Source organism: Mobula birostris, chromosome 18, assembly GCF_030028105.1.
Source record: "Mobula birostris isolate sMobBir1 chromosome 18, sMobBir1.hap1, whole genome shotgun sequence".
NCBI classification, from domain to species: domain Eukaryota; kingdom Metazoa; phylum Chordata; class Chondrichthyes; order Myliobatiformes; family Myliobatidae; genus Mobula; species Mobula birostris.
Genome location: NC_092387.1, coordinates 40,025,232 through 40,038,444, shown reverse-complemented (window position 1 = coordinate 40,038,444; position 13,213 = coordinate 40,025,232). Strand labels below are relative to the sequence as shown.

General features: G+C 42.7%; 1 protein-coding gene across 1 annotated transcript in view; it reads left to right on the top strand.

Annotated features, from left to right (window-relative positions):
• ptpn20 (protein tyrosine phosphatase non-receptor type 20) overlaps positions 1 to 13,213 on the top strand; it is a 412,353-nt gene that overhangs the window by 37,451 nt on the left and 361,689 nt on the right. The window contains exon 2 of the mRNA XM_072282567.1: positions 6,864 to 7,003. Coding sequence (XP_072138668.1) covers positions 6,880 to 7,003 — 124 coding nt within the window. The 5' untranslated portion in view covers positions 6,864 to 6,879. The remainder of the gene's footprint in view (positions 1 to 6,863; positions 7,004 to 13,213) is intronic.

Genomic DNA, 13,213 nt, shown 5'->3' with positions numbered 1-13,213 from the left:
CTGTTTCTATGCTGCAACTCTCACTGACTCTATTGCCATGACAATTACAGATATTAACCTAGTAAGCATTCTCCAAACTAATTTCAATACTTTCCATTAAGTAGGGAGACCGGTTTTGTACAAATTGCTCCAATGTGGTTCGACCAAACTTTTGAATAATTGAAGCATGACCTCCTTACTCTTGCATTCAATTCCCTTGGAATAAAAGACATCTGAATAAGTATATTAGATAGGAAGGGTTTAGAGGAACAGGGGCCAAACACAGGCAAATGGGACCTAGCTGAGGTCAGAATGGATGAATTAGGCTGGCCTGTTTCCAACTGTACCACACTGCGTCTATGAACATTAATGTTCTGTTAGCTTTTTTAATTATCTGATGTGCCTGTAAACCAGCCTTCTGTGAATTGTATGTTGGGAATTCTGATCTCATACATCACAGACAACTGGAGTGAGAAGTAATCTCAAGTAGTTCCTTTTCCATGTTGGAAAACGACCTAGCTACCACCAGTATTATTCAGTTGTACATTCAAATATGGAGAGAGCACAAACAAGCACCAAGACCTCGCTTGGCTGGTGGAAGATGTTGAGAAATGCCCTTCGTGCACATCTGAAGTTGTAATCCATTGCACCATGCCTTCAAGATGGCTGTGGTGTGGGTGAAATGGTTGTCCGCACCATCGTGGAATTTACATTCGCCATGAACATCTGGCGCTAGAGAAGTCATTTAGGACTACTTTTTGGCTTCGGCCATTGATAAAAGTCCCATGACATCCTGGTCCTGTCTGTATAGAGTCTCTGTGAGTGCAATAGTTTCTTTCTGATGCTCCAGTTTCCTCCCACGTCCCAAAACCGTATAGTCGATGGGATAATTGACTACTATAAATTGTCTCAATATTGTAGTTGAGTGGTTTTGCAGTTTTAAATCAAGGATAATGTTTAATTTTATTAAGTTCTGGAGGAAAGCCAAGTCACAGTGAGATCATGCAGAGTCCCCAGACAGCACCTAAAGTCAGGATGGAACTCGTGACACTGGGGCTGTGAGGCAACAGCACCAGCTGCTAACCATTTGGTGTTTTTTCAGCCCAGGTGGCTGAATCCGTGACAGGATTGGGCAGCATGCTGGTGTTCCTCACAAATCCAGCAGCTTGGGTTCGAACTGGAAGATGTTTGTTGAAGATCGTCCCGAGTGCCCACATAACACAGGAAGGGACTCTGTGCTCTATGGGCTGTTCCAAGGATGCAGACTGAGCCATAGATCAAGTGCTACTGCAAGGACGTCATCTTGGTGAAAGCTGCACTTTGGTCTGTTCGACCCTTAGTGGTCTTCCAGCGCAAGGAAATATCTGTGACCACATGCCATTGACCGGCACATTACAAAGTGCATGATTATTTACTGACAAATGCACTGGAGCTCCATGTACTCACCACAGAGGCTCTACGGGGAAGGACTACAGTCTATGTTCCTGTTGCCTCTGGACACTGAGGGTCTGGGCCCTGTGCAATAACCTCTCTAACATTTCACTGATACAGTGTTTTGATGAAGTATTAGTGACAAACTGGAGACACACGAGAGTCTGCAGATACTGGAAATCATGAGAAAGACACACAAAATACTGGGGGAGCACCAGAGGTCTGCCAAAATCTATGGGGGGAAAGTAAACAATCGACATTTCAAGTTGACACCCTGCATCAGAATTGGATAGAAAGGGGTCAGAAGCCAGAATAAGAAGGTGTGGGTATAGGAATGAGTACAAGCTGGCACGTAAGTGAATATACTCATTCCTGCTTACTAGTGAGGCTAATGACCTGCCCCAATTGTATTAATGTTGTATTATTTAATAACAGTCAAAGTGCTTGCACATATCCTTGCCAATCGACACCTTCCCAGCACGCCAGTTTAAGAAAAGTGCTGTGAACAAAGGCAACCCTCGCACTTGGCTTTCCTAGATTTGACAAAGGTATTTCATACTGCCAAGCTCTCTGGTTTATACTATAATGACATGGCTTTCCTGAGGAGTACTTATAAATACTGAGGCTGCTGCATGACGGCATGTCAGCCACAGTACTCAGCAACAGTGGTGCTGAATCGGAACTCTTCACTGTCAAGACAGGAGTCAAACAGTCTGTATCATTGCGACCACCCTTTTTGCTGTCATCCTTCACCTTGTTGGCCAAGACTTGCCACAGGGAAGCCCAATCGTGTATAGAATAGGCAACATGCTTCTCAACCTCAACCAGTGCAAGGCCAAGGACAGTTGAGCACAACCGTTATGGAGCTTCAGCATGTGGATGACAACACCATCACAGCGCACTCTGAAGAAAACCTCCAATGTATCCTGAATGCCTTTGCCAAGATATATAGAGCCCTGGGTATATAAAAAGGACACAGGTCCCGTATCAGCCACCGGCCAACCTACCATTTATCCAGCCCTCCGTAAAAGTTGACAATATTGCCCTTGAAAATGTTGACCACTTTCCTTACCTTGGCGGCAGTCTCACCTCAAAGCAGACATTGACTCAGAGATCAACCACTGTCTGAGTAGTGCTAGTAGAGCCTATGTAAGATTAAGGAAAGGAGCCTTTGAAGACTGCAACCCACAGGTCCGAACAAAACCTGGTCTGTGAGCAGTAGACTTTCCTACAATACCATAGGAAGCATAATCATGGACGACCTACAGTAGGCATCTAAAATACAACCTAAGATCCTTATGACAGATATGGCGGATCAGCTGTAGGGTCTGACACACTAATGCCTGTGTTCGGGAGGAGGCCAACATGAACAGCATCTCCAACAAAATCAACACCAAAAATAAGAACTGAAATGACAGATTTCAGAAAACGTTAGGTACACTGAAATGCACTTAGCTTAACACTACCTAGGACAGAAGGGGAAGAGAGATAACAGTCATTAAAAATCTACAAAACGGTCAGATAAAACTTCTAAGGAAATACTTTGATCAATGAAAATAGGAATCAGCACTCCACGCAAGCATATGCAATTCTGGTAAGGAATATACATCACTAAACTTAAGTGAGACCACAACCCAGAAAAATGAAGACATTATCACTATAGAACAAAAAGTTAACCAGTGGAAGAACATGACCCTCCTTGGAAGACATCCCCATGATCTGAAGAGACTAGACATTGACAAGGAAGCGTTGAACACCGGGATCAGAGTGGAAGACCACATTCCGGAAACAGAGAGTTCCTTGTGACGATACAGGACCAAGTGGTTAACACAAATAATGATCAAAAATACCTAATAGAAGACCAACAAATCCAGGATGATAAATGTAGAAAATGCTGAAAAAAACAGAAACAATCCAACACCTTACAGGTTACTGTAGCGATTTAACTTAATCTGATTACTTACACAGGCACAATCAAGTGGCAAACATCATTCACCAAAATCTTGCTTTAAAATACAAACCAATTAATGCAATCAAGCCTGATACAGTTTTAGGATCAGATTACCACAGATTATATTATGACCAAACAGTTATTGTAATTAGGATCATCCGGGTATAATAATACAGGATAAACAGGCAAAAACAACTTATTTAATAGATATAGTCATTCCAAACACATGCAACTTACAGAAATCAATAAGTGAAAATCACCAGAAATATGCTGAATTAAAAGCGGAAATGAAAGACTTTGGAACATGAACAGGGTAGACACTGTGCCGCTATTAATATCTACCACTGGTATCACCCCAAAGGCACTAAACAATTAGGGCAACACAGTAATATCTACAGTATGTAAATCTTCAGAAAGTCACAATACTAAACACCTCTAGAATGGTCCAAAAGTTTCTGGTAGTTGAGAAATGAGTGTGCTTGGCTATGCCCGTACCTCAGGTTTTATCAGCTTGAGCTGAGAATGAATGAATAAATAACCAAGCAAGTAAGTAAATAAATAAATAAATAAGAAAGCAGGCAATAAATATGGAGAGCATGAGATGAAGAGTCCTTGAAAGTGAGTCCGCAGGCTATTGTGTAAATGGAGATTTGTGCCCTCAGAATTACAGCCCCTTGGAACTCTTTTTCAGGAATTTGACAGGATGCCTGTCTTTAGCTGTGGTCACACTGACTGAAAACCTTATTTACTATAACACAGGAAGAGGCCATTCAATTCACTTTTTATTTGACTTTAATAATATATAAATATCTTCCCGTGCCTTACTGGCACATCGGGCAGGAGCCTTGCCATTTTTTAACGATTGCCTGTTTATAAGGCCAAGTTGCTAGCTTAACATTCAACCCAGCACGGACAGAGAGCATGCAAGGAGCCAGCCAGATTCGTACCCACGACCAGTTGCCTCGAAGTCTGGTGCGGATGCCACTACACCACAGCCCAGCCGAATTTGCCTTTAACCCTGGAAGTTATTCTCTCTCACACTCTCCTTCAACTGTCCTTTGATTCCTTTACCACTTCCCTTCTCCCAGAGATAAACTTACAGAAGGCAGTTAGCCAGCAAACCGAATTGGAATTAGCTATCTGAGTGAAACAGGAGCAGACTCGGTAGGCTGCATGGCCTAATTCTGCTCCTCTGTCTTAACGGCCTTATGAATGACAATCCGTGCACCATAATTAGTTTTGGTGCCAGAGAAATTGTTAAGGACTCTTTTTTTACTTTGACCATTGAACTCAAGTGTTTTCAAATAATTAACAATAAAGCTCTCTCTTTGCTTTGTGGCCGAAGTGTACACTACATGTTAAAGTGGTAGTAAGCTGGTGCGACACTACGAGATCCAATGCAGGTATGGCCCGTAGTATGTGGTGGAGTGATGCTTCTGACAACAGCCACAGCCAGAGAGGATCAGGTGTTGTGGGAAGTGTCATGACAGACAGCAGAGTCTGGATCTAGAGCTGAGTTCCCCTGTGACATTGAGACTCCTGGATTATGCTTTGAGCTTCAGACACAGCCTTGCTTAATTGATTAATGTATAAATTCTAATTCAGACAGATGTAAAACCGAACCTTCACCACATGCTGTTAAGGGCCCACCAGCTGCCTCACAAACTCTCTTCTATATGATTGGACTGAAATGAATAAATTTGCACAAAAGTAACTGAAATTACTTCTACCCATATTGGTTTTATTTAGCAGGATATTAAGAATTATGAAGCTACGACAGGTTGGTGGGATTAGAACAGTAGCACAAGAAAAAAGCAGGAAGGAGCAGTTTATTTCCTCTAGTCCTACTGAAGGGTTTTGGCCCAAAACGTTGATGGTACTCTTTTCCATAGATGCTGCCTGGCCTGCTGAGCTCCTCCAGCATTTTGTGTGTATTGCTCGGATTTCCAGCATCTACAGATTTTCGCTTCTTTGTGAGTTTATTTCCTCATTGCTCCACAACTTTCAGCAAGATCATGACTGATCTTTTACCTCAGTGCCACTGTCCCGCACTAACTCCATATCCGTTTATTTTCCTGACAGTGGAAGATCCATACACCCTTGCATTGATTAACTAAGATTTACTTTAAAGATGAATGATAGAGAGGTTTGAGTGGGTGAATGCTCTCCTCTTAAAACTACATTCTGAATAATCTTCTCAAAGATGGAGGTGAGGATTCCAGAACTTAAGGCAAACCTTTAAAGTCATAGAGGAGGTAAACTCCACCAGCCCAGACCAATGTTTGGACCATTGCAAAAGGCTAGCTGTGTTAGACATTGTCTTGTGGTAGGCATTGTGCAAAAGCTGTAGAGATCTTAGCTTCTAGGATTTCACTTGTGAAAGTGTTAGTGCTTGTGTATATTTCTCAGTTTCACTAATTTGCCAAGGGTCTAAATAATTCAGGTCCTTGAATTGAGGTAACACCTGAGAGCAAGTATATCCTCTGCACTCAGTCAAGTGAAAGTCAATGTGAGTAGTGACGTCACCAGTAATTTATTAACAGAGGGTGTGTGAACGACTAACTGTTTGCAAACATTTGTATGGGTGCAAAAGAAGTTTACCAGGATGCTGCCTGGATGTGTGCGTAAGGAGACATTGGACAAACTAGGGTTACATCCCCTGGTGCATCAGAGGCTAGAGGTGGGAAGAGCTGATAAAAGTTTACAAAATTATGGGTCATAGATAGGATATCAGTCAGAATCCATTTTCCAGGGTTAGAAGTATCAAACACTGCAGGGTATTTAAGGTGAGAAGGGGAATGCTTAAAGGAGATAAACAGGGCAAGTTTTTTCACTCAGCGTGTTAGGTGCCTGGAATGGGCTGCTGGGGGTAGAGGCGGAAGCAGATAATGGCATTTTAAGAGGCAGTCAGATATTCACATGACTATCCTCTCATTCTCCGGACATCTGAACGCAGGGACATTGACGTACAGGTCGAAGGGATTTAGTTTAATTCGGGATTGTGTTCGGCACTAACTTCGTGGTTTGAGGGGCCTGCTGCTGTGCTGAGCTGTTCCACAGTCTGCTGTAGCCCTCTGATGAAAATGTTTACTGGCAGTTTTGTAGCCATTGATGGTTATAGTTAGTGTAAAGCAGTGAGCAGTTTGTACAGGCAGTTGAGTTGTAGACAGAGGGCACAGATTTAAAAAAGTTGGTAAATTAACTCAGGCAGGCAATGAGAAGTGTCTTCATACAGTGAACTGAAATAGTCTGAAACACCTTACTTAACGGATATTGAAGCAGAATTAGTGTCGACTTTAAAAATAAATGAAATTAATATTTGAAGAAGCTTTACAGGAATGTGAGAGAGTGTGGAGCTGGGGTGGGAATAAATGCAGATCCTTTTCAAAGTCCTGTTTTGGTACTGAGCTCTGAAAGATCCCCTTCTGGGTTGCGATTCTGTTACTTTAAGTTGTTGCCAATAATATTTATTTGTATCTGATTTTTAAATTTTTCATTTCAGGTTGCTCAGAACAGATATGAGTAACTCTTATGTGACTCTGTCTGAAGTTCTGGCAGCAAGAGGAGGCCCTATTGAAGACGATGAAATCTGGGCCTTATTATTACAAGCCTCAGAGGTCCTGCAGGAGAAGGCAGTGGAAGGTAATTTATTTTCAGATTTACTGGTTCAATGCCTGCCATTATTTACATTCTGCTAACGATGTGAGAAATTATCAATGGCTTTATGGATGTGAAAGAAAATAATAAAATTTGGTTTTGCTTCTCATATTTCCCTGGGCCTGGATAGAGTGGATGTGGAGAGGATGTTCAAGTGGTGGGGGAGTCTAGGATTAGGGGATACAGCCTCAGAATAGAGCAGTGTCCTTTTGGAATGGAGATGAGGAGGAACTCCTTTAGCCTGAGAGTGGTGAATCTGTGGAATTTGTTACCACAGGTGGCTGTGGAGGCCAAGTCATTGGGTATATTGGCATAAAGGGATACGGTGAGAAGGCAGAAGACTGGGGCTGAGAACGCAAGTGGAACAGCCATGATGAAATGGCAAGGCAGACTTGATGGACCAAATACCTAACTCTTCTCCTATATCTTATGGTCTTGTTTCCCTGGGCCATTTGGCATATTGAGTCTATGCTGACTCCCAGATAATCAATCAAATTCCTCCACTTATTTTCCAGTAACCTATTCTTTCCACAAACTCATCCCCACCACTCCCCACGCTCCACAATTCTCGCTCCACTTGCCAACACCAGGGGAAATTTCCAGCAACCATTAACCTACCAACTAACATGCCTTGGGACAGGAAGGAAGCAGGTTAAGGAAGGGAGAATGTGTAAATTGCACACAGGCAGCACTCCAGATGTGACTGAACCTTGGTCCTTGGGGTTGCAAGACAACAGTTCTACTTGCTGAGCCACTGTGCAACCCAGCTACAGCATGTTCACCTCAGAAAGGCGTAGACTTACCTCTTCTGTTGAAGAGCAATGTCCAAGGTGCAAAGTCTTACCATCATTGTCGTGCAGCCACCGCTGCAAGTCAAGACTACTCCTAAACATCTGGCACATGGACCACCACTCGCCCTCGTGTCCCACCCTCCAACCTCTACAGCACTCCCTCCCCTTTGCCTGTCACCTACAAGGCATTGGAGGTATATTTGGAAGTGGTCACAGCAGAGGCAATAGAGAACCTAGAATCAAAAACATCACCACTGATTTGGTGACCAGAAGGCTCGTTTCTTGCAACCTGTAATACTGCATTTTTCAACATCGTCTCTACCATTCTCCAGCAATTCAGAAAAGACAAGCAACAGAAAATTGGCTGCCTCAGCTTTCTGTCCAGATCAAAGTACAACCTCTGTGGAATAAATCTCTTGTTTCCTTCAGTCGATACAAGACTGAATAAATGTGGGTAAATTATTAGCACTTGATTCTATTGAGGATACCGAGCTAATCCATACCCAGTTAAAGGGTTCAAAGGATGTGGAATGTTGTTGGTCTCATTCTATATCACAATTAAGTCATATTCCCCAATAACTCCTCGCTTTCTCTTGAATCCCATTCATCTCCAGTGGCATAGTTTGTGTACCAGCACTGAGATTAGTGTAGCCTGCAGAAAGAGAGAAATCAAAGGGAAACCTTTCTCTTGAGTGTAGTGAAGAGCAATGGAGAGGAAAAATACTGTACATATTTGGCTATTTAATAGAGAAAGTGAAAAGCATGGTGTCACCACCATTGCAGATCCTGAGCCTGTCTGGATTTTCATTTGCAGCAGCATGCAATACTGACCAACGCAATATTTGCAGACAGACTGCTATGACCATTCAGGAACAGTCTCGGAGAAGCTGGGTGCTGTCATTAATAATGCAAGCTGCGTTTACTTGACACACAATGTAGAATGAAATGGACCATAGCAATTATTCACAGAACTCAAAACAATACATTATTTAATACACAGTTGACAGATAGGAATTGGTAATGAATCAGCCGTGGCAGTATTGCTTTGAACTCTTGTCCAAATTGAAATGGATGCATTGGAGAAAGTGCAAAAAAAGTAGATTTAAACCTTGGTATTTCAATACAGCTGTCAAAAGGTAACTTTTTTGTAAGTTTGAAGTGGCTGCCTGGTTCAGGTTCTTTGAAATGTTTGATAGAGCAGATGTAGGGATGATGGGACTAGCTCACCGGGAAACACAACGAGCATGCATGATTTGGGCTGAAGGGCCTTTTTCCATGCTGTAGAACTCTATGTTTATTGGTATTGGATCGTTCATTGGCAGCTGCTGATTGGAGACTGCAGAGGTTGTACTATGCTATGGGATGTTGGTCAGACTGGAGTAACCTCCCTTTGGCAGCAAAGCTAGCAGATGATCAAGAGGTTCCCAGAGTGCCAGAGCCACCCATCTGAATTTGTTGACTCGTACATTACAAAAGTGGAACCAAGGCATTGTAGGGACGGGGTTCGTGTGGGAGCCACCCAACAGAAGATTGTGTGATCTTCTAAGGTTGGGGAGGGCTGCAATCCAGAGTTTGTTTCATGGTTCACTGCCTCACTTGTCATCTGTATTAGGGCAGTTGACAAACAGTAGCTACTGCCATCTACTACTACTAAGTTTCCTGCAAATACTGGTGAAGTTACTCATTTTGGAAGAAAGAACACAACAGAATGTTATTTCAATGGAGAAAAACTGCAGAAGATTGCTACACAAATGGGTGCAGAGGTCCCTGAGAGTGAAAGCTGGCACACATGCAGTGAATAATAGAGAAGGCCTCGGCAAAGTGGGCTCTTATTTCAAGAGGGCTGGAGTATAAATTTAGGAAAGTGTTACGCACTGGAGAAGGGACTACTGAAACCAACTCTAGAGGATTGTGAGGGTTTCTCTGTTGGAGCAAACACACTTCATTGAAGGTGGCACAAGAAAATGGAACTAGAAATAGGCACCTCAGACTCTCAGTCCCGCACCGCCATTCAGTATGAACATTGCTGATGAGTTCTGGCCTCAGTTCCTCTTCTGTGCCGGTTACCTGTAATCCTTCAAATCTGCAAACATCTGTCTCTATCCACCTTAAATATACAGTGGCTATAAAAAGTATTCACTCCCCTTGGAAGTTTTCATGTTTTACAGCATTGAATAACAGTGAATAAATTTGGTCTTTTTGACACTGATTAACAGAAAAAGACTCCTTTATGTCAAAGTGAAAACAGATCTCTACAAAGTGATCTAAACTAATTACAAATATACAACACCAAATAATTGATTGCATAAGTATTCACCTCCTTTAATATGACACACCAAATCATCACTGGTGCAGCCAATTGGTATTCGAAGTCACATAATTAGTTAAATGGAGATCTGTTTTTGGAGACCTGTGTGTAGCTGAGGTGTCTCAATTGATTGTAGTAAAAATACACCTGAATCTGGAAGGTCCAACCGCTGGTGATTCAGTATTGTGGCAAAAACTACACCATGAAGGCAAAAGAACATTTCAAGCAACTACGGAAAAAAGTTATTGAAAAGCACAAGTCAGGAGGTGGATACAAGAAAATGTCCAAGTCACTGAATATCCCTTGGATAAGTCAATCATCAAAAAATAGAAAGAATATGGCACAGCTGCCTAGAGCAGGCTGTCCTCAAAAACTAAGTGAGTGTGCAAGAAGGGTACTCGTGAGGGACGCCAAGAGACCTATGACAGCTCTGGAGGAGTTACAAGTTTCAGTGGCTGAGATTGGAGAGACTGCACGTACAACAACTGTTGCCCAGGTACATTATCAGTCACAGCTTTATGGGACAGAGGCAAAGGGAAAGCCACTGTTGAAAAAAACTCACATGAAATCTCAGCTAGAGTTTGCTAGAAAGCATATGAGAGACTGAAGTCAGTTGGCAGACAGTCCTCTGGTCTCATGAAACCAAAATTGAGCTTTCTGGCCATCAGACTAAATGCTATATTTGGCATAAGCCATATATCGCACATCATCAAAAGCAAACCATCTTACTGTGAAGCATGGTGGTGGCTGCATCATGCTGTGTGGATGCTTCACTACAGCAGGCCCTGGAAGGCTTGTGAAGGTAGAGGGTAAAACAAATACAGGAAAATACAGGGAAATCCTGGAGGAAAATGTACAGTCTGCAAGAAAACTGTGACTTGGGAGAAGATTCATTTTCCAACAAGACAATGACCGCAAGCGTAAAGCGAAAACTACACAGGAATGTCTTAAAAATAACAAAGTTAATATCCTACAGTGGTCAAGTCGGAGTCCAGATCTTAATCCAATTGAGAATTTGTGGCTGGACTTGAAAAGGGCTGTTCACTCATGATTCCCATGCAATCTGACAGAGCTTGAACAGTTTTCTGAAGAAGAATGTGGAAACATTGCCATATCCAGGTGTGCAAAGCTGGTGGAGACCTATCCACACAGACTCAAGGCTGTAATTGCTGTCAGTGGTGCTTCTACTAAATACTGACATGAAGTGGGTGAATACTTCTGCAATCAAATATTTTATGTTTTATATTTGTAATTAATTTGGATTACTTTGCAGAGATCTGTTTTCACTTTGACACAAAAGAGTCTGTTTCTGTTGACCAGCGTCAAAAAATCTAAATTAAATCCACTGTGATTCAATGTTGTAAAACAATAAAACATGAAAACTTCCAAAGGGGGCAAATACTTTTTATCGGTACTGTATTCGAAAGTCAAAATGATAAAGTGGTGGTGGTGGTAGGTGTGGAGGAGTGTGTTAGTAGGTGGCGGTGTTGATCAGCCTTACTGCTTGGAGAAAGTAACTGTTTTTGAGTCTGGCGATCCTGGTGTGGACACTAGGTAGGCTCCTCCCTGACAATCAGTGAGACAATCAATCCATGAACAGGGTGGTTAAGATCCTTCATGATGTTGCTGGCCCTTTTCTGGCACCTTTTTGTACAGATTTCCTTGTTGGCAGGTAGGCTGGTGCTGGTGATGCTTTGGGCAGTTTTGATTACCCATTGTAGAGCCTTCCTGCCTGCTGCAGTGCTGTTTCTGCACCATGCAGTGATACAGCATGTATGGGTACTCCCTACTGGGCATCTGGAGAGTGTCGTGAGTATCGATGTGTAAAGTCCAGCTCCCTTTGAGCCTCCTCAGAAAGTAGAGGTGTTGGTGAGCTTTCCTGGGCTCTCCAGGAATGGAGTTTTTGAAATGTGGCATGAGCAGCTGTTCAAAGGACTTCATGGTGATAATGATCAGCCACTGTCTGTAACCTGTAACACTCACAAGAGAACACATTCTTTAAGGATCTTGTCTCCACTTTGTGCTTCCTTGGGAAAACAGCTAACATAATCAAGGACTCCACCCACCCCGGTCATCCTCTCTCTTCCCCTCTCCCACCAGGCAGGAAATACAAAGCTTGAGAGCATGTACCACCATACTTTGGGACAGTTCCTATCCTGCTGTTATCAGACCTTTGAATGGACCTCTCCTTCACTGAAACAGGGCTTCCCAACCTTTCTTATGCTACGGACCAGTACCATTAAGCAAAGGCTCCAGGGACCCCTGCACTAAAAGCTGAATCTTTAAACGTGATCTCTCAGTACATCTCATTGTGGGACATGCACTTTATTTGTTTCTCTGTAACTGAGCAAAACTATATTCCCTTTTATGATTTTCTTTTCACTATCTTGATGTTGTTATGAACAGGGTGATGTATCTGGATGGTGTGCAAAACAAGTTCTTCTCCATATCTCAGTGCGTGTGACAATAATAAATCAATACCAATACCTGTATCAATATCTTGGTCACCATGCTTCAGTTAAGGTGAGCAGCCAGAAACACATTCAGAGTCCACTGTACAGCTGCTTGTTCATGCAAATTTCTAATCAGCCAATCATGTGGCAGCATCTCAGTGCATTAGAGCATGCAGGCATGGTCAAAAGGTTCAGTTGTTTTTCAGGCCAAACATCAGAATGGGGAGGAAATGCAATCTAATTGACTTCGACCGTGGAATGACTGTTGGTGCCAGATAGCATGGTTTGAGTATCTCAGAAACTACTGATTGCCTGGGATTTTCGTACACAACAGTCTCTGAGGTTTACAGAGAATGTTGTGAAAAACAACAGACCATCCAGTGGGCGAAAAACGCCTTTGTTAATGACAGAGGTCGGAGGAGAATGGCAGACTGGTTCAAGCTGACAGGAAGGTGAGAGTAACTCAAATAACCATCTGTTACGACAGTGGTGTGCAGAAGAGCATCTCTGAGTGCACAACACGTTGAACCTTAAAGTGGAGGGGCTACAATAGCAGATGACCAGAAACATACACTCAGTGGCCACTTTATTAGGTACAGGAGGTATTGCATATACTGATAGCTGAAGCAGTTGTGTGTGTGTG